The sequence below is a fragment of the Sciurus vulgaris genome (assembly GCF_902686455.1).
Source record: "Sciurus vulgaris genome assembly, chromosome: 18".
Taxonomy (NCBI): Eukaryota; Metazoa; Chordata; class Mammalia; order Rodentia; family Sciuridae; genus Sciurus; species Sciurus vulgaris.
In genome coordinates this window covers 3,963,188-3,983,696 of record NC_136479.1, presented here as the reverse complement: position 1 = coordinate 3,983,696, position 20,509 = coordinate 3,963,188, and the positions used below count along the sequence as shown (strand labels likewise).

The window sequence follows — 20,509 nt, the reverse complement described above, 5'->3', positions numbered from 1 at the left end:
GTGGGGGTCCCAGAGCGCAGGCACGGGCAGGGGCCAGTACCAGCCCAGCTGAGCTCTGTGCTCTCAGGGCCTGCTCCCTTCCCTAGAGAGGAAGCCAAGAACTGCCCACCTCCCAGGCAGGGAGCCCTGGCCTGCCTCACCCTGCCGGGATAGCTGGGGAGAACAGAGCAGCAGAGATGTGTTGGCCACGTGCCATGTTGCCTGGCACAGAGTCAGCCCTTGATAAACAAAACCTGGCATCGCTACCATCAAGAGCCATGATGTTCAACATCTGAGCTGCCTGCCTGCGGACCTGGGATCCCCAGTCCAGTTCCTGCCCCAAACCAACCTCCACCTTCCTAAAAGTTGTGGGATTCAGAAGTTGGGAGAAGTCTGTTCTCTTCCACATCAGCCTCTTCTCTGGCTGCACGTCTCCCCCAGCCTGGACCCGCCCTGGGTTACTTAACCATGAGCCGGCAGCTTCTAGTTTCCTCACTGTGCTCACAGTGTGGCAGTGAGCATCCCTGGGACGCAGGTGTGGGAGCCACCTGTGGGGAGGTAGAGGAGAAATAAGGAAAGGGTGTCCAGAGAGGAAGAGCAGGGGCAGAGCCGGGACCAAGCCCCTGACGAGCCCCTTCCCGTGGCCTCTGGTCTTCACGGGCGAGCAAGCTTGGTGTGGGTGTGGAGTTCAGGCTTCTGCAGTTCTCAGGTGCCCCTCCCAACACCTGTGTTCCCAAACCCTGGCTCTTCTGTCACCTGCTCCTGGTATCAGCTGCCTGGAGGGAGTGTCCCCTTGGTGCCCTCAGACCCAGGGAGGGAAGTCGCTTCAGGATGGAGGAAACTGTTCCAGCCTTGCTGATGAGAGGGCACTGTGAGGGCAGCCCTGGAGCGGGAGCCCGCAGAGCCCAGTTGGGAGTGGGGCTTAGGTTTGGGGGAAGTTCTATGAGAGCTTTCTGCCTGAGCAGTTGGAGGGCTGCAGGCAGGACCTCGCCCTCCCTCCTGGCTTCTCTGAGGTGGCAGGAGAACTTGTCAATATATTGGATTCCTGGGCCCCTCCCCAGATTCCCCAGTCAGGACCTCAAGCATACCAGGACACCAGAGTCTGCATTTTACAAACTCCCCTGAGATTCCAAAGCCCAACTACCTCAGAAATGCTGCCTCCATGCCGTTCTTCACTGGCTCCTGGCTCCTTTAAGAAGCCAACAATTTGAGTATTGTTTGTTTTTGTTTTTGAAGTACTGGGGACTGAACCCAGGGCCTCAAGCATGCTAGGCAAGGGATCTACCATGGAGCAACATCCACAGCCCTTTTAAATTTTCATTTTAAGAAAAGTTCTCACTAAGTTGCCCAGGCTGGTCTTGAACTCCAGATCCTCCTGCCTCAGCCTCCGGAGTCACTGGGATTACAAGTATGTGCCACCTGGCAAGGGTTTGGCTTTTTATTAATACCAGAAGCACCTGCGCGCTCTCCATGGCTCTTTGGGGAGCACCCCCGGCCAGCTCAGTGTGCGGCCCCAGAGTGACCCCTAGGCGGGACTCTTTGGGCTCCCCTCGGTGACACATTCCTTTTCCGGACATACCACTCCCGCATCCCTGCAATGATTCCCGGCCCATGGGTGACCCTGGAACACGGAAGTGCCTTGTGCCCCCAATTCAGTTCCCCAAAGTAATGCTCCTGAGTTTCTAGGGCCCCCAGTGTCACACATGGTGGCCCCTTAAGTTCCCCCTGCACGTCGCATTCCCACCTCCGCGGTGCTTCCCAGATCCAGGGGTCCTGGGCCCGGCGTCCCCACCCTGTGGCGAGTGAAAAGCAAATGTGCATGTTTTAAAAGTGACTTTAGGGGGAATTGCACCCTCTTAGGTCCACCCACCGGGTCTTTCTAGAGTCCTCTGTAAGACTTGGAAAACGAAGCCCTTCAGTGTCAGGGACAAGAGACTGCCTGAAGGACATTGGGTGACATCAGATGTGCTGGGGTCCGGGGCAGGAAAACTCGGGAACCAATTCCACACCAACCTCATGTTATAAATAAAAAACGGGTGGGAAGGGTCTGGCCTGAAGATTCCCGACAGTTGAACTTGAATCCAGGACTCTGGAGGCCCGCCCCCACCCTCATCATCACTGCTAGCTGAGCTCTAAGAGGCCTGTGGCCATGACTCCCTCCCTGCCCGGGGGTCTCCCTGGGGACTGTGGGCACTTCCTTCCCAGCTGGAATCGGAGCCCAGGGCCCTCCTGAGTGGCCCTGAGCCCTCCCCGCTGTGGGCCTCACTCCCATCCAGACTCGGGTTTTGTGTATCCAACTGCAGCCTTCCAACCCAGGACGTGCTGGCAGAAATGTGCCTTCGGAACCGAAATCGAACGGCTTTTGTAAAGCATTTCTCTCATGCCAAGACCTGGGGTCATGAAAGTTTCAAAAGATTTTTTGTCCTCTCTCGATGTCTTGATAGATAGGGGCAAGGCTTCCTGAACATTGGAGGCAGGACGCCGTGCCAAGCGCTGTGTGGATTATCTGTAGGAATGTCCTCACCCTTTGGGATGTGGGCAGGTGTTATCACCCTTTGACAAAGAGGGAAACTGAGGCTGCGGGCGGAGGAGTCTCGGCTGACCAAGGATTTCAACTCCAGCGGGCGCGCTCCTGAGCCCTGATCTCGGAGTGCCATCCACGCTGCAACCGCCGCTGCAGCTCACTAGCTATCCAGGGCACTGAGACCCGTTGGGTCCCGGCCACACCTGTCCTGGGGCCCAGCTGGGTGTCCGCCAAAGAAGGAGGAGCGCGGAGTGCCTGGGGCTGCGCAGCACCAGGTGCGGGCCTCCAGCCAGGGGGCGCGGCAGGCCCGAGGTGCGTGGAGGGCGGGACCCAGGGTGCTGGCGAAGGTGGCCTTTGCGCCCCCGCGCCGGCCCGTCCTCCCTGAGCCCCGGGTCGCGGGGGAGGCGTCCGGCCCGGCTCGGCGTCCCTGAGCTCCCTCGGCTGGCCCGGGGCGGGTGCCCCACGAGCCCGAAGCCCCGCCCGCGGTGGCCCCTCCTCGGAAGGTAAGCGCCACCTTCTCGGGGAGCGGCCGCGGAGCGAGTGGCCGGCGGGCGCCCCGCCTCCCGCGAGTAGTGACCAGGCGCCCGCGCCCGCACTCGGGGCTCCCCGCGCCGCCGCTCGCTCACCTGCGCCCGCCGCCCGTCTCGGTGCGCGCCCGGCCCGCCGCGCCCCCGAGCGCCACCATGAACTCGCTCTTCAGGAAGAGAAACAAAGGCAAATACAGCCCCAAGGTGCAGACCCGCAGGTGAGGAGGCGCGCCCAGCTGCGCGGGGGGCGCCCTGCGCCCGGAGGACCGCCGGGACCCGCGCCCGACCTGCGGCTTCACGGCACGCAGAGGGCCGGGAACCCAGGCGGGGTGGGGGACGCCGGGCCCAGGACCCCTGGATCTGGGAAGCACCGCCAAGGTGGGAATGCGACGGGCAGGGGGAACTTAAGGGACCACCATGTGTGACACTGGGGGCCCTAGAAACCCAGGAGCGTTACTTTGGGGAACTAGATGTCGGGGAACTGAATTGGGGGTTCAAGGCACTTCCGTGTTCCAGGGTCGCCCACGGGCCGGGAATCATCGCAGGGATGCAGGAGTGGTATGTCCGGAAAAGGATTGTGTCGCCGCGGGGGAGCCCAGGGAGTCCCGCCTAGGGGTCACTCTGGGGCCGCGCACTGAGCGGGCCGGGGGTGCTCCCCAAAGAGCCATGGAGAGCGCGCAGGTGCTTCTGGTGTCCGGGAGGCGAGAGTCTGGGGGGCGGGTCACCTGCCGCAGAGCTTCCCGCAGCTGCCTGCCGGCTCTGGAGCGGCGCCCAGGGGCAGTGGTCCGTGCGGAGTCAGGGGAGGCACCGGCCGAGGCGCCCCCGCCTCCCAGACACGGGGTTCTGCGCCGCGGCTGGGCTGCGTCGGTCCTCTGGCCTCACGATTTCTCAGGGGTGTGGCTTCCTCCACCCCACCCCCAGCCCGAAACTGGCGTCGTCTCTGAGCCGCAGGTTCCCAGGACCGCCTGGGAAGGGAATGACATGTCTTGATGTGTTTGCGTTGAGAGGCAGCCCACGTCCGTCTGATAAGCCTAATGTATTCACTTAATAACCGGTTTGAGGGAGCCTCCTGGGGATGCTGAGATTGAGGAAGGGGGTGGACTTTGGCCCCTGCCTTGTCCCCCACTACCCCCTAGAGACAGTGGGGTGGGGGCTTCCAACAAGGAACTGATGAGATAAGCAAGTGGCACAGCTCACCTGGCTGGGGGTTCCACCCCAGCTCCCTGGGTGGGAGACCTGTGCACCCTGAGGATCTCCTCACTCATTCCCAGACCCCAGCTGGAGTCAGGGAGGACTGTAGGCCTGGCTCCCACCCCCACCTTGCCTCTGGCCCCTGCCCACCTCAGGCTAGGCATGGGCACTGGAGTCCCTGGAGACTTGTCCTTTCAGAAGGTCCATTGTGCTCCTGGCCACACTTGGGGCTGTTTAAACCCAGAGGCATCTCTCCCCCAACTGGAGGTTCCCGGTCCCTCCCCTCCCCTCCCCTGTCTTTCACAACCCCAGAGACTGGGCAGGGCTGCTGTTTCTGCCTGTTCTCTGCTGCAGGTCCAGCTGGCTGTCAGATCCAGCTGGGGTCCTGTCCAGTCCATGCACTGTTCTTTCTGTGTTGCACAATTAGGGGCTCCATGCCAGTTCCACACGACTGTTTTGTCCTTCCCGGCTAGGCACCCCACCGCAGTGCTGCACACATGCAGACTCCCACACCAGGAGGTGGCCCAGGCCTGCCTGTCCTTCCACTGCCCCCACCTCCTGGCTTGGACCTAGAGAGGTTTCAGGGAACCCAGGCAAGCCAGGATGGCAGGAAGGCAGGCCTCGCACACCCTGCAGACAGAGGGACTCCGAGGGCCTGGGGGCGAGGATGCCGGGCACTGCCTGCCACCCAGCTGAGGCAGCCACCCGTCCTTGGCTGACAGCCTTTGGCCGGCCATCTCAGCTTAGAGGTCTCTCGCTCCAGCACATGTTCCTGATTCATCCTCCAGGATGGGGTGAGGGACCTGCACGAGGAAGAGTAGAGTCAGAACCCTGAGTCGGGGTCCATGCTTCCTGCGTGGCCTCCCAGCCCGGCAGGCCCTCTGCCCTTCCCCTGGTGGGATCTGGTTGACCATTTCCATTGAGGGGTGGGGCAACCCTGTGCCCTGTTCTCTCGACAAGACTCTCAAGAGCCCTACCTGATGGCCCTGCAGTGGGCCTCACAGCAGGTATCTGGGCTCTAAGCTAAGGTCGCTGGCCACAGGGAGCTCCCCCCAAGTTGTTCTTTCACCTCAGTTCTCCAGGGGCCCCCTCCGTGTGGAGGGGAGGGGAGGGCAGGTGGGAACGCCCCCTGGAGCAGGTGCCTCGCCTCTAATCCTGACTTGGCGGTACTGGCAGACAGGCTCTGAGCCTCAGTTTCCTAGTCTGTGAAGCGGGGGTGGCCATAAGGATCTCCCACGTGAGGCTGCTGGGGAGCAGTCCCCTGGCACACAAGAGGGGCCCAGGCGAGGGGGGTGAGCTCAATCCTGAGCCCAGGGGACCTACGAGCCCTGAGTGTGGACCTTCACACCCAGCGGCCAGGGCTCTGGACAAGCCCAACTGGGGAACAGCACGTCCAGGGAGCTACCCTTTCCTGTCTGTCCGCCCTTTAGCCGCTGAAACTGGGAGGGCCTGCACAGGGTGTGAGCCCCGCTGCTCCCGTCGCCCTGGTTCCTAATGACAGGTGTGGGAGCTGGTGTTCACACCTGAGTTAATGACAGGGTCAGACCTGATGGTGCAGGTCGTGGAGGGCAGCGTCCAGCCCAACAGAGAGGCTCCCCCCTTTCTGACTGTGCAACCTTGGGGAAGCGGCTTGGGCTCTCTGAGCCTGTTTTCTCACCTGTAGAATGGGGATAACTAGAATGCTTGCCTGGTCGTGTTGGCTGAGGATTGACTGAATCAGCACAGAGGAAAGAACAGTAGGTTTCTCCAAGGTCGCTGTGATGATGAGAATTATTGACGCATGCAGATAAGGTACCTACTGTGTGCCCAGGGGTGAGCTGGATGCCATGATGGACAGTCTGTGTGCTGCCTGAGGACACCATTCCCAGAGGGTGGGGGCAGAGGTGGAGAGGTCCATGACCTGCACCCGGGTCGCTAGCCCTCACGTCAGGGAGATAAGATGGGGTTAAGCCTGAGCGCATGCGGTTACGACACTCAGGACTACCGCAGGAGTGGGCTGGGCGGTGGAACGCATTGCTGTCAGACCGGGTCTCCAGCCCAGCTGCTGTGGGACCGTGCGAGGTAAAGCTGTGGGGTCAGAGCAGAGGTCAGGGAGGACTTCTCAGAGTGTCTGAGTGCCAAGGGTGATTTAGATCCAACTCTGGAGTCAGACTGAACTCTGTCCCTGATTTGGGACAGACACCTGGCCTCACTGGGCCCCTTCTGCAAGATGGAACTGATTTCACCCCTCCACCAGACCTCCATCCCAGTAAACCCAGCAGCCTGACCACACTTCCCAACTCTACCCAAACAGGGTCTTGCAAGATGGCCCAGCCAGAGTGGGGGATCCCGGGTGAGTGGCAGGGTCCAAGGCCTTGTGGGAGGGACTTTTGTCCTACTGGAAGCTGCCTGGGTGCTGCTGATTAGGAGCATGGCCCCAGCTGTGTGACCTTGGGCAGGTCACTTAGTGTCTCTGAGCCTCAGTTTCATCATCTGTGAAATGAGGGTGGTGATAACAACCCCCAGCTGGTGAAGGGAATCAAGCAAGATGATGCATGCAGTGGGCCCCAGCCTGGACCCCAGCCTGGACCCTGCTCCAGGTGGACACTCTCAGTCCCATGCTTCTGTTAAGAATGACACCTGCTGAGCCGGGGGCTGGGTCCAGCCAGGCAACTGTGATCAGTGACAGCTGGGAAGTGGAATGTTTTGGGGGGGCCTGTCAGGAAAGCCCACTACCTCCCAACACCCTGGTGACTTAGCCACTGAGCAACCCAGCCATTTCCCCTGCCCGCAGGGTGGGGGTCCATTCCCCAGAGAGCAGTTATAAGGCTGAGCATCAGGGCATCCACCTTGGGCTCACAAAAGGCCTGTGCTAGGGGTTTGGGAGCCCCTGGGAGTGGCCCAGGCCTCCCCACCTGGACAACCCTGGGTCCCTGGGAGGCACTGACTTTTCTGATCCTGGCTCCACCTCCAACAGCCCTGTGAGCCTCTGCTCCCTCTGCCCGCCCAGGCCTCTCAGCAGAAGGCATGAGACCAGAGAGTGTAGACTCGGGACAGAGCTGGGCTCAACCTGGAATAGAGGCTGCCAGGGGGCATTTCAGGAACTGGAGAGGCCCTTGTGTGGACAGAGGGAGTTTGGGGAAGGCAGAGCTCAGTTCCCACTCTTACACAACACCTGCAGGTGGGGAGAGGGATCTGGGGCTGGGGAGAAGCTGCCTTTGGGGACCCGGGTTCCCAGCGTGTGCCTCTCTCTGCTCCACTTAGGGCAGGGCCATGCAGGGCCTCACTGGCACTCTCTGCCCTCCAGCCTGCCTGTCCCAGCCTGTCCCAGAGAGGAAAATCTGTGGTCTTTGTTTTCTCTGCTTCTGCCTGGGTCCTCAGCGTTGCAGCCTCCTGAGCTGGGGAGGCTGCTGACGCCCCGTCTGGCTTCAGGTCAGCTCCCTGCTCCCCGAGAGTTCGCAGCAAGGCAGCCCCTCCTGCCTGGGCGCTCACATCCGTCTCACCACTGTCCCCACTTCTGCCCCCACACTCCAGTCCCTTCTCCCATGTCAGCCATGGCTGCATGCAGTGACTGTGTCCCTGGCTAACTCTGTCCTCACAGCCCCTGTTGCTCCTGGCCCTGGGAGCTGCCGCCCTGCACAGTGTGGACACCTGCCCTTACCCATCTGCACACGGCCTTTGCCCAGGCCTGCCTCCCTCCTAGAATGCCTTCCTCCTCCTCCTCTGTCACCTCTGTTGCTGGGGAGCGCTCCCAAACTCTCTGCTAGGCTTTTCCTTTATCACTCTTGTCTCAGTGGCCATTTGACTCTGTGGTGGTCAGAGGGCTGATGTCTATCTGTCTGGGGGAGGGCTGGTGCGGAGCCGGCTAGGGCCATGCGGGTGCTGCCTGGGTGGGTGGATGGGTGAGCCTCGGGGGACTGGCAAGATTCTCTTCCTCCTTCAGCACCCCCTGCATGTGCACACACCCCAGGACCCAGAGGAGCCAAGAGGGAGGGGCGGGTGGATTCTGTGCAGAAGACAGGAGAGCCAGGCCTGAGCAGCCTTCCCCCCACCCCCCTACCCCCGTCTGCAGCACGGTGGTCAGGGAGTGGGCTGGGTAAACGCCCGGCAGCAGTGCCCAGTGATAAGTCCCGAGATAGAGGGAGCAGAGCCGAGGACCAGCAGAAGCTGAGCAGATAAAGAGCACATCAAAGGGGAGGCGCAGGCCACACACGTGCCGTGCGCACAGCCCGAGAAACCCTGAGCAAACAAAGCAGGCTGGCAAAGGCCGGGAAGCCTGCGTCCAGGGCACGTCCGACCCTTCCTGGGTGCGGGTGTGCGTATGTTCTGAAAGTATAAACCAGGGCAGGGGCTGTCACACAGCGGCAGAGCACTTGCCAAGCCCTGGGTTCCATCCTCAGCACATGTAAAAGTAAATACATAAATAAAATAAAGGTATTGTGTCCATCTACAACTAAAGAAAAAGTATAAACCAGCCATGTGTGGTGGGCCACGCCTGTGATCCCAGCGGCTTGGGAGGCTGAGGCAGGAGGATCTCCAGTTCAAAGCCAGCCTCAGCAACTTAGCGAGGACCTAAGCAACTTAGTGAGACCCTATATATAAATAAAATATAAGATGAAAAGGGCTGGGGATGTGGCTCAGTGGTTAAGCGCCTTGGGTTCAATCCCTGGTACCAAAAAAGTATAAACCAGCTTGGGCAGAAACCAGCAAGTCTAAAACCATGTACTCCAAGGACCGAGCAGAAAGGGTGATGCACAATAACCTCGTGTTTCTTTTTAAAGAAAATCTGAGGGGAATGTGGCAGCCTAGGTCCTGCAGTGGGGTGGCGGTTTCTTTGTGGTACTGTTCCACATGCTTGACTGGGTCCCGAGTTTTCAAAGCTGTTTTCACGAGGGGTGGAATGGGGAAGGAGAGCTGCCAGGGCAGAGCCTGGAGGGAAGCCCCAGAGTCCTGCGTCTGGGAGTCTAGTCAGAGCAAAAGAAGGGTCTGGGGAGGGAGAAGGGGACCTCCAGAGCAAGAATGGAGAGCAGGGTTCTGGAAGGTTCTGGAAGGTTCTGGATGGAGAGATGCAGGTGGAAAGTCTCAGCGAGAAAGTAGGAGGGAGGGGGCCAGAATGGGAAAGGTGTGGACACAGGAAGCCCCGAGGCTAGGGCCTTGCCCGAACCTTAATCTGAGATCCTGCGTCTGTGGTCTCAGAGAAACTCCACCCCATGGCTCTTCCAGCTGAGGCTCGGGGAGTCTGAGGGACTTACCCAGGGTGCTCAGCAGTTCTAACCCAGCCTTCTGAGCTGGGGCAGGCTAGCAGGTAACCTAGCTGGCTGCTGCTGGCCAGCCTGGTAGGTGGTGGGGCTACCTGGGCTTGAATTCCAGCCCGCACCTTTTGGGATTTTGACTTCTCCCTCGTAGCCATGGGGAATCTTTGTTTCCAGTTGAAAGCCAAAGAACTAGTAGGGAGGGGGCATTCCAGCCTCTCCTGCACCCCAGATATAAAGCTTGACTCCTCCCCACTCTTAACAGGAAGGCAGACCCCAAGTTACAGAGAGGAAGCTGAGGCCCTTGGTCAGGGCCCAGGGCCCAGTAGGTGGAGCAGAAAGAGCCTGGCTGATGAGCTGCAGGCCCAGCTGTGCTGCCTTCAGCAACAGGGCCACTCCTGCCCTCTCTGGGCTTCTTTCCACTTTCATGTCCTGAACCCAGAAACAGTGTCAGGCACATAGTAGAGGTTCAGTAAACAGGGGTTGAAGATCTCTTGGACCCTGTCCACTGGAGGGTGAGGGATTATGCAGAGGACTCTGTTGATGGGGAAAGGATCAAGCACTTAGTAGGTCTTAGATGATAAGGCTGGTGCTCCTTGCCCACTGGTCTCTAATGTCCTCATGCCTGGGGTACCAGGGTCAGCTTGAGCCCTGTTTAAATATTGCAGACGTCTTTGAGACCTGCCTTGATGTTCCCTGGAGCAGCGTGCCTTCTGTGTGTCTGTAAGGAGAGCCGGAAAGCACTCACCCGACATGGAGCCCTGGCCTGGCTCAGGCCTGTGCTGGGGCGGTCCTCCCTGGGCGGAAACAGATAGGCCTTGAAAGCAGAGCCAGAATTACTCTTCCAACAGCCGGTTTGGTTTAGGATTTACTTCCCCTGGATTAATAACTGGGTGTGGGGGAATTGACTATCTAATTACCACAGAAGTTTCCAGTAGGGAGGATATCAGTCAATTGACCAATCAATCTGGTATTTATTGGGCACCACCTGAGGATTGCTTTCTCGAAAGACTTCCTTCCTGTTGACACCCAGGATTCCTCCCCAGGCTCTCCCCTTCAATCCTCGCTGTGGTTCAGTTCCTTGTTCTCAGCCCCGGCTGCACGTTAGAATCCCCTGAGGGCTTAACTCCATGTTACATCCCTGCCTCAAACCACTAAGTCAGAACCTCCAGAGGCAGGGCCCACACACAGTCTCTGGATGGGCAGCCCAGAGTCATGGCAGTGGACTGCCTCTGTCCATCTTGTCCTAGGGGTACACGGATTGTGGTCTCTTCCCAGTGGCAGTTTCTGGTTCGCCTGCTCCATTACCTCTCTCCCGATCTTCCTGTGTCATTTAGTCTCGGGTGCATCTTAAACTGGCGGGTAGCTGGGGTGGGTGGTTCTTCATAGTCTCACCCAAGAGTCTTTTGATAGGCAAGTTTAACTCATTCACATTTATTGTAACGACCAATGTTTTGGACCTACTCCTGCCAGATCAGCCTGTTGATGGTGTTTCCCCTTCTCTTTCTTTGCTCTTTTCTTGCCTTTTATTGAGCTGTATTTTCACAATTAAAGTTAGGTTACAAGACCTGAAGGGGACAGAGTGGCCCCTGACCCTGGCCCTGACCTGGGTGCTCTGCAATCTTCATAATTATAGTCATTGAGGTGTTTCCCTTAACCCTGCCCATTAACCTATGAACTTTTAGACAATAAGGACTTACTCATCTTTTGGGGGGCCCTTGTGTGGCCTTAATTCCAGGCCTTGAATAAGCTCAGGAGTCAGTAAACAGGTGCTACTCAAGCATGCTTTCCATACCATGTCAGAAGTCCAAGTCTCCAGGGGCTTGGAGAAGGTCTGTCCCTAGGGCCTGAAGCAGGGGCTCCTGCAGGAGTTGGGGTGTGAGTGGAAATGTATTCAGCACTTAGCGAATCTAGAACGTGCCAGCTGGAGCTGCAGCAGTTAGGACAGCCATTTGCTAGTCCTAACCCTGGCAGGCGGTCCTCATTGGCAGTGGGACTAACACCTACCTCCGCAGAGGGTCAGAGGGGAGTTGCGTCAGGCACTGGGCTGAGGTGTGTCCAGGTTCGCTCAGGGCCAGTTCCTTGTGCTTGAAAAGTCTGCTCAGAGGGACAGGGCTGGGAGGTCCTTGTCCCACCTCTGGAGAGTGAGTCAGCCTCAGTTTACCTCCACTGATGATCACCCACCAGCTGGGATAACTGATGAAGACGCCAACAAGATGTAACTAACCGGGCCTCCCCGGGGCGGCGAAGGCCTTGCCCTATCGCCCAGTCCTCCCGCTGTCTCCCGTCACGCTCTCTGTGGTAGGGTGGGTGTAGATTGGTAGCAATATCCCTCTTGTACCAAGGAGGTTGCCTTGGCGCCTGGGTGCTTGGGTTGGGGCCTTGGTATCACTGTTTGCTAGCTGTGTGACCTTGGACAGGTTTCTTCACCCATCTGAGCCTCAGTGATCCTCATCTGGGAAATGAGGACGTAGGAGCTGCCGGTGTGTGTGGAACATCTGCTTAGTGCCGCACCTGTTTACTGAGCCCGAGGGTTAGGCAAGTCCCAGAATTAAGGGCTGTGGAAGGCCCCCACCCCCATAAAAGATGTGTGATATTGTCCAGGAGTTTGGAGCCTAATTGGTGGGGCTGGGACAAGGGCCCTGGAAACCCTGGGCGTGCCTTCCTCCTGGGGTGCAGGATTTCGGTGGCTGAGGAGCAGAAGGGCTGGGCAGGCAGCACCTGTGGGGACGCTCGCTATTCGGTGGCTCCCACTCAGGGTTGGTTTCCTGCTGCCTGCTGCCTCGGTATCGGGGGCAGGACAGACATTCCAGGAGCCTTGGGTCCTCCCACCTGGGCAGCAGTGCTTAAAGGTGAGGGCGGGGACCGCCCAGTACCCGAGGTGAGCCTCCACCAGACCCCAGGGGGCCCAGGGAGCCATGGAGGCCCTGGCTGGCCCTGGAGGCGGGCAGGGTACCAGAGGAGGATGACAGGGGCTGGCAGGAAGACAGGCCCAGCTTGGCTCTGAGGGCGAGGCCGCTCCTGGGAAGGGGTGTGCCCTCCTGTGCATTCCAGACATTCCACGGCTGAGGCACCTGCGCCCCAACCCACTGAGACAGGGTGACCCCGGGAGGGTGGAACCACAGCCCGCTGGTGATGGTGGACCGCGGGCTCAGGCCTGGAGAACCAGGTGGCCTGCAAGGACGGGCCCACGGAGCCCCATCTCTACACAGGAAGGACAGCCAGGACCTGGCAGGGAGACAGACGTCCGGGGGAGGCAGGGACAACTGGGATGGAGGCGGTGGAAGGGATTTGACCTCTCCAAGGTCGGCAGGGTGTGAACCCAGAGTGGCCTCTCAGTGAAGAAGATGCCCCCGCTCTGCCCCGGGCCCAGGTGCTACGGCCGTGCGTGGCTTCGCCCCCGACTCTCTGGGCACCTTGTTCTGTTGGGCACAGCCGGGAGTCCAGGTTGTTTTGGAGTCAGGCAGCCAGGGGCAAGAGGCAGGGCTGGCCAAGGGAAGAGCAGCCAGAGGTACCAGGCACCAAGTGAGGTGGGCAGACGTGGTCAGCAGGCCTAGAAGGAGCAGGCATGAGTCTGCAGGTCACCTGGGGCCCACCATCCTGCTCGGTGGCTGCCAGCTCCAGGTGTGCCCGGCCTCGAAGGCAGTGTAAAAAACCGTAAAAGGGCTCTGCGGTGCTCTCATTGCTGGGCCCTGTTTGGGGTATTCAGGTTAAATAAAGTATGAAAATGATGTTGGCCTGTTTCTTTTTACTGTTTGTGGCTACTCAGAAATTTCCACCAAGGGTGGCCTATGTCTGTTTCTATTGGATGGCGCTGGCATTCTACCAAAGCAACGTAGTGCCCAGCTCCCACCTGGGACCCTCCCACCTGCTGCGTGTGGCTTTCCCTTAGTGACATGATGAGCAGACGGGCGGGGGGGTTAAGGCTGTGACAGGCGATGTCATGAATGCCGTTACTCCAGCTGCGGCAGGTGCTTGGACCGTTTCTGGGATGGACTCCATGCAGGGTGCTGTGGACAGAGCCCCCTGCCTGGCAGAGCCTGCTGCACCCCAGTGACGGCAGGGAGGCCATCACCAGTGGCCAGTCCAGAGTGCTCTCGGGGGTCATCTTGAATCACTGTAGCCTATTGTATCTCACAAACAAGGAAATCAAGGCTCAGAGAGGCTAAGGGACCTACAGAGCCCACAGCCCTGAGTGAAGCTGCCTCAGTTTCCCCTACAGGCCAGGTAGAGAGGAGAAGGCAGCCGGAGAGGCAGGACCTGGATGGGATCACCGAAAGCAAGCGTGGCCTTGAGGCTGCCCGCCTGCAGCCCCCTCCTGGGTTGATGCTGGCTGGGGGGTGGACACTTGTGTGTCCTTGCTGGTTGTCTCTCCAGGGGCAGGGTTTGCCCTCGGGGGCTGGAGGCTTAGCAGCAGGTCTCCCCAGCTCCCAGATCTTCCTACAAGGCAACCAGGTCACCCCATTGTCCAGCCTAAACTTACCTGTGTCCAAACACTGTCAGAATAGAGGGGGGTGGCACAGGTCACATAGGAGGCAGTGGCCCTGACCAAGGTGGAGCCATAAGGCAGATGGAGGAGGATGCACAGGCAGGATCTGGGATGATCCCTGGGTTCTGCTGGAACAACCCAGTGGACACGGCCTTTCCACCCTCCCTTCCATGGTTTCTCTCCTGCAGACAGAGCAGCAGGAACGCCTGTTTCCTCTTCACATCCCTAACCCACCGACCCCCAGGCAGCAGATGCAGGCGGGGTGTGGGTCCTGGAGGGCCCCGGTCGTGCACACCAGTTCTGAAGGTCGAGGTCATTTGCAAATTCCCAGCACCCAGGCAAGTGATGTGCACAAAGTAGAACCAGATCAGCAGAACGGTGTGGGTGGCCCGAGGTCTTGTTTTAGCCACGAACGACATCAGCCACATCAGTGGGTTCCAGCTTCAGACCTCAGCTGCTGACTTATGCGCTCCTCAGAAGGAGCCCCAATCCTGGAGGGGAAGCCGGGTCAAAGGGAGAAGCCGCCTCCTGCCTGTTGCTTCTCGGCGATCCTTTCATGAGAACCTCAGCAGTATGCCCCAGTGGCTTGCCCCCCATGCTCTCAGCAAGTTCTTGTTTTCAGGGGGGCAGTTCTGGAGTGCTCTACAGTGAACTGTGTTCCAGCCCTTTTCATTTTTGATTTTGAGACAGGGTCTCGCTAAGTTGCTCAGGCTGGCCTTACCTCCTGCCTCAGCCTCCCAGGTCCCTGGGATGACAGGTGTGGCCACCGTGTCGGCCAGCCTGTGGTCATTGACGCTCTACCTGTCGGGGACAAAGCAGTGGACTCGCTGCCATTTTCAGCTCCCAGGTCCTCCCTCTGCAGTTGCTCTGCCCCAGATCCATCCTGGGGACACAAAGAGGCACCTGTTCCAGGCTCTGTCTGCAGGCTCAGCCTTAGGAAGCACTTGTCTGGTTCTGGTGTCCTCAAAATCAGCCCCGGGCTCTGAGCAGGCACCAGGTGGCCTCCCAGCCAGCCCCCGCCTGATTTCCCTTCCTTGCCTCAGGGGAAGGAAACAAGGGCTGATTCTCCAGAGAAACAGTGTCTGCTGGAGGCGGCTCCCCTGGGCTTGCAGGACCCAGCCGGCAAGCAGCCCCTGACCACAGCCTGGCCTGGGCAGGGGGCTGCTTCTGAGGCCCTCTGAGCCTGGGTTCGCATCCAGGCCCTGCTCCCGTTCATCAGGAGGGTCTGGGCCAGGGCAGGGGCATCTCAGGAAGCTTGGCACCCACTGCCTCCCTATCACGGGCGGACTTCGGAATGCTCCCCGTCACTGACAGGTGTCAACTCCTCCAGTGTTCGCAGGAGACCCCAGAAGTCTAGGAAGAACCCCCTCCACCCTCTTAGGCTCTTTTCTAACCTCTCCAGTTTCCCCTCATGTCCCTTTCTGTGGCCCTGGTGGCTCTGTGTTCCTGGGTCTCCCCGGTTACGTCCAGTCTGTGCAGTCCTTCTGCCTTCCTGGGTCTTCCATGACCTTGGCACTTTTGAGGGGCCTGGTCAGCTGCTGTGTGGCAGGGCCTCAGTTTGGGTTTGCCTGCTGGGCTGTGGTGTTGAGGTGGAGGGATGCTGCACTCTCCTCGGGGACCAGAACCTGTGCTGGGGATGGGAACTTTGGCCTCTTCTCCACTGTGGAGTTCCTGGGTTTGTAGGAGAAGCCCAATTCATAGGACTGAGTGGCAGGCAAGCAGGGGCCCCATGGGTACAACCCTCAGGGAGGACGGAAGGGCTCAGGGCCCCCGCCAGGGGCAGCCCTGCTGGAGTGCCCGCCTGCAAACACTTCAGGGGCCACTGCACCCCATGCTGGTGGCACCTCCATACCTTTGGGGGGGCAGGCATCTGCGGGGCCTCCCGAGTGCCAGTTAGCGTCAGGCACTGGTCAGGCCGCCGGTGGCGCACGCAGGAGTGGATCTGCTTTCCAGCCCTCGCGCTGCTCTGAACCCCCCACAGGCTATCACTGGAACTTGATTCAGATGTCTCCAGCAGTGACCCTGACCCTTAACTAGGTAGTAGGATTTCTTGCTCCCGTTTTACGTAAACTGAGCCTCGGGACCTGACTGGCCTCCGTGCCACACAGCCGGCTGGTGCACTCGGGATTTGAGCCCTGACCGGCTCCAGATACTGAAGTCTCTCCCCTACGTGGGCAGCCTCCTGTGACCTGGGCAGGTGCCCTCACTTCTGCAGCCCCAGGTTGCTGACTCCAGTGACAAGCAGGTGAGGCCGGATGGCTTCCCAGGCACCTTGAAGGGCCAGTGGCCGCCGGCCTCAACACATACGTCCATGCTGACCTCCAAGCAAGGAAGGGTGGCGTGTCCCTCTGGTGTGGCACTTGGCCTTCCCCTTTTCTTGGGTGGGTGGGTGGGGTGCTCAGTTTCTCTGGCTCACCCTGTGGCTGCGTCCCAGCCTCCATGGAGGAGCCCATGCCCTGGCCACCACGTGTGGCTGCCCCTGTGCAGCGGGACCAGCCCAGCCAGTTCCCAGCACTCCTGGGAACCACACCCCTCGCGGCAGGTCCCACCCACTGCCTGCCCACATTCTTGTGCTCCCAATGGGTCTCTGCGGCTCTCACTGGACACCGGTGGCTGGCTCCTGAGCAGGAGGGAGAAAGCAGGACCCTTTCAGGACCCAACTCAAGGGGCAGAAGTGCCCAGACTTCCAGACGCAAATCCAGCTCTGGCCCGCTCCCAGCTGTGGGACCGTGACTGGTTGGATCATTGGCACCTCGGATTCCCATCTGTAAGGCAGGGACAACTTGGGAACTGCTTACCTGGGGGGGGTGGGTGTTACTCATGAGCTACCATGTGACTCACTTGGCCCTGGGCTGGAGACAGGCAGCCTGGCATCTTCAGGAGGCTGGGAGCCACCTCTGACCCAGCCTCAGGGAGCCCAGGATAAGAGGCAGGGCAGGGAGGAGAAACGGAGCCCGGTAACTGGATGGCCTGGGCCGACCTTCTGGTCACTGTTCTGCTGTGACATGATGCGCCCTCCGCACCCCGCACTCCTCTGGTGTGCACAGTTTTCAGCGTATTTATGGATGTGTGTGGCATCTCCAGGGTGGATCTCAGCACATCTTCATCCCCGAAAGACCCTGCGTACCCCTCAGTGCTACTCACACCCCAGGGACCGCTCATCCTGCAGCTCAGGACGTTTCATGAACGGGGCCAGGCACTGCGGTACCCGCGTCTGGCGCCTTCCCTGGCCCCCTGTTCGCACGGTCTGCCGCCAGGTCCCAGACCAGAGCTGCGCTCCCGTCTTGGCTGAATAGTATGGACAGACCACACCTGGCTTACTCACTGGCCAGGGGGTGGACATTCGCCTTCTCTGGCCCCGTGAGTAGCACTGCTGTGAACGTTTGTGTGAGTGTCTGCGTGACGGATGGGCCGTCTCAGGTGGGCCCTGGAGCCATTGCCAGGTCATAGACCTCTAAGTTCAGCTTTTATGTATTTATTTTTAGTTCTAGGGATTGAACCCAGGAGCTCTTGACCACTGAGCTACATCCCAGCCCATTTTTAATTTTTATTTTGAGACAAGTTTTCGCTAAGTTGCCCAGGCTGGCCTTGAACTTGTGATCCTCCTGCCTCAGGCTCCCGAGTTGCTGGGATCCCAGGCGTGTGCCACAGTGTCCAGCTATGATCAACTTTTCAAAGTTGAACTCTGAGCTGCCAGGCTGTGTTGTGCCCACCAGCACACACAGGGGCCCAGTGGCCACGACAGTACCATTGAAGTGGTGGAAAAGTATCCTGTTGTGGGTCTGAGCACCGGGCATTTTAAATCTATCTGGCAAGTATACTCCGTGTACTGGGAGCCCTGAATGACTGCCACATGAGTTGTTAGGGCCTGGACTGCAGGGCCTGCCTGGGTTGGAGTCCTGGCTTTGCTGTCTAGTTACAGTGTGACTTTGGGGAAGTTACTTAACCTCTCTGGTCCTCAGTGTCCACAGCTCTAGCGTAGCAATGCTGATGTGGTTCTCACAGTGGTTCACCCAGTGCTCTAATGGAGACTAAGTCAGCAGTGAGTGGCAGTCAGCATCAGCTCACGCTGTTGTGAGGTTGCTGCTGCTGTTGGCTGGCACATGATCTTCCCTGGCATTCCCGTGAGTAGCTGCTGGTGCCCGGGGCAGAATCCTGGCCCCTTGTTCACGTGCCCTGTGACCTGGGCAGGTGCTTTGCCTTCTCTGAGCCTTGGTTTCCTCACCTGCAAAGGAAGCATGAACCTCCCAGGTCTCAGGTGAGTGACCTGGTGCCTGTGAACATGCCCCAGGTTGGGCACAGCACACAGAGAAGGCTTGGCGTCCAGCGAAGCCCAGCCAGCCTTGGGGCCTGTGGCCCGCCGAGTTCTCTTCCTGCACTGTACCCCCAGGAGCCTGAGTACCCAGGACTGGTGGTCGCCCCCTGCTCTGGGCCCCGTGCTGAGTGCTGGATCAGCTGGAAACGGCTCTGCCAGCGTGGGGTCCACAGGTGGCTTCCTGTGTAGGGCCCCTCCCCATAGGAGGGCCCACGGGGAGGGCCACGACCAAGTGGTATTGGGCCAAGAGGGCCGAAGCCCCCCAGGCCCCGCGGTGGGCAAAGTCCTGGGCTACATGTCTGGGTTGAGACCACCGTCTGTGGGCACAGCAGGTGAGCTGGTGGTCAGTCTGGTGGCTGAGGGCCCAGGAGGACTCGTTCCCATGTGGTCTGCCCAGCCAAGGAGTGGGAACTGGGGCTCGTGGGCCGAGAGGGGTGGCCCAGACCACCTTACCACTTCTCCATCCAGAGTCCCCTTCTGTGCCCTGCGGCCACTCCCAGCTTTGCCCCCTGGGGCACTCAAGCCCTTACTGACTGGTGAACTTGCCAGGGGGGTTTTCCCAGCGGCTGGCGCAGAGCTTTGTCCAGGAGTGACCTGCAGGAGCCGGCTCCCTGGGGCGCGCTCTGGGAGAAGGTGCAGCCTGGTCTCATTCTCTGTGAGCCCCAGTCCTGTGCGTCCGGGCCCGGCCTGGGGCAGCCCTTGGGCAAGGTTCAGGGCATGGACAGATGTGCTCACAGCCTGTTTGCTGCTGCCATTTGTGCCCCCAGCCTGCCCAGCTTACAGCACCCAGAGGGTATCAGGGTCTGCCTGAGAACCTGGAAGTCAGTGACCACAGCACAGAGCCTCCTGCTCAGCCCTGGAGACCCAGACTCAGAAGGTTGGGTCCAGCCAGGCCCACCCCACTGGACACACCCAGGGACTGCCTGTCTCGTGGCCCCCAGACTCCCCCATCCTTCAGAACCCACCTGTATGATAGAAATTTATCCCGCCGTGAAAGGAAGTCCCCGCAGATACACAGCGCGAGTGACTTCACAGACCTTAGCTAAGGCAGTCGTTCCAGACACAAAGGACCACATTGGCATAAAATGTCCAGAACAAGCAAATCCACAGCGACAGGAGGTAGATTAGCAGTTGCCAGAGGCTGCTGCTAAGAGGTAGGAGGCTTGGGGTGACGGCAACGTTCCACAGTTAGATAGTGGCAAGACCAAATATCCTAACGGCACCAAGTATATGGGCAGATTTATGTGAATTATATCTCAGTAAAAAAAGAACGTAGGTAATGGTTGATGCACAGCTGTAGTGCCAGCTACTCAGGAGGCTGAGGCAGGAGGATCTCTGGAGTCCAGGGGTTTGAGATCAGTCCAGGCAAGACCCTGTCTCCAAAAAAGAAAAAGAAAAGCTGAGTTTCTCCAACAGGGCAGAATGGAAGTGTCATCTTGAGTCACCTAAGTGGGGCCGATGCTGGCACGATAGGTATCGCCTTACCTCTGGTGTCCATGATGTCACTCTGGGACAGCCAAGCCCCCGAGAAGGCAGAGCCCAGGCAGGGGACAGGCTGGGAGGAAGGGGTGCTGCCGGGGCCCACGCGGCTCTCGGCCCACCTCCCCTGGTTCCTGCCCACAGCATCTCCAACAAGGAGCTCTCAGAGCTGATCGAGCAGCTGCAGAAAAATGCGGATCAGGTGGAGAAGAACATCGTGGACGCCGGGGCCAAGATGCAGAGCGTGAGTGCCCCCATCTCGCCCCGGTCAGCGGTCCTCACCCGGGGTGGTTCTGCTCCCCAGGGGACATGTGTCCCGTGGGAGACGGTTGTGGCTACACAAGTGTGCATGGGCAGAGCTTCGGCCTCTAGCTGGTGTGGACAGGGACATCCTCCAGTGCATAGTCCCACCACAGGGCAGTCCAGCCCCAAAGGTCAGTGGCACCGAGGTCAGGAAGTCCTTCTCTGCAACAGCATTGCCCATGGGAAGAGGACCTCCTGGTACTGAGTTCCTGCCTCTCCCTGGGCCTTGGGAGCAGCTTCCCTGATCCAGAGGAGAACCAGTCTCGGGAGCCTGCCCTGGGTAGCGATCTGGCCCTGCCCGCTACTGTGTGACCTTGAGCAAATGGGTCACCTACCTCCCCATGTACATGCCTCCCCTAAAATGCTAGCAATTGTCCCTGTCTTTGTTGGAAAGATATTTTTAAATTTTTTTTTTTTTTTTGGTTGTTGATGGACTTTCTATTTCATTCATTTATTTATATGCGGGGCTGA

The 20,509-nt window shown here is 59.4% G+C and overlaps 1 protein-coding gene across 2 annotated transcripts in view; it reads left to right on the top strand.

The window, feature by feature from the left end:
- Positions 1–3,008: 3,008 nt before the first annotated feature.
- PPL (periplakin) overlaps positions 3,009–20,509 on the top strand; it is a 39,997-nt gene continuing 22,496 nt past the window's right edge. The window contains exons 1-2 of one of the 2 annotated variants that reach the window (XM_079121690.1): positions 3,009–3,248; positions 19,880–19,979. In XM_079121690.1, the coding sequence (XP_078977816.1) occupies positions 3,187–3,248; positions 19,880–19,979 (162 nt within the window). In that variant the 5' untranslated portion in view covers positions 3,009–3,186. The remainder of the gene's footprint in view (positions 3,249–19,879; positions 19,980–20,509) is intronic. The other variant, XM_079121689.1, reaches the window with a different exon arrangement.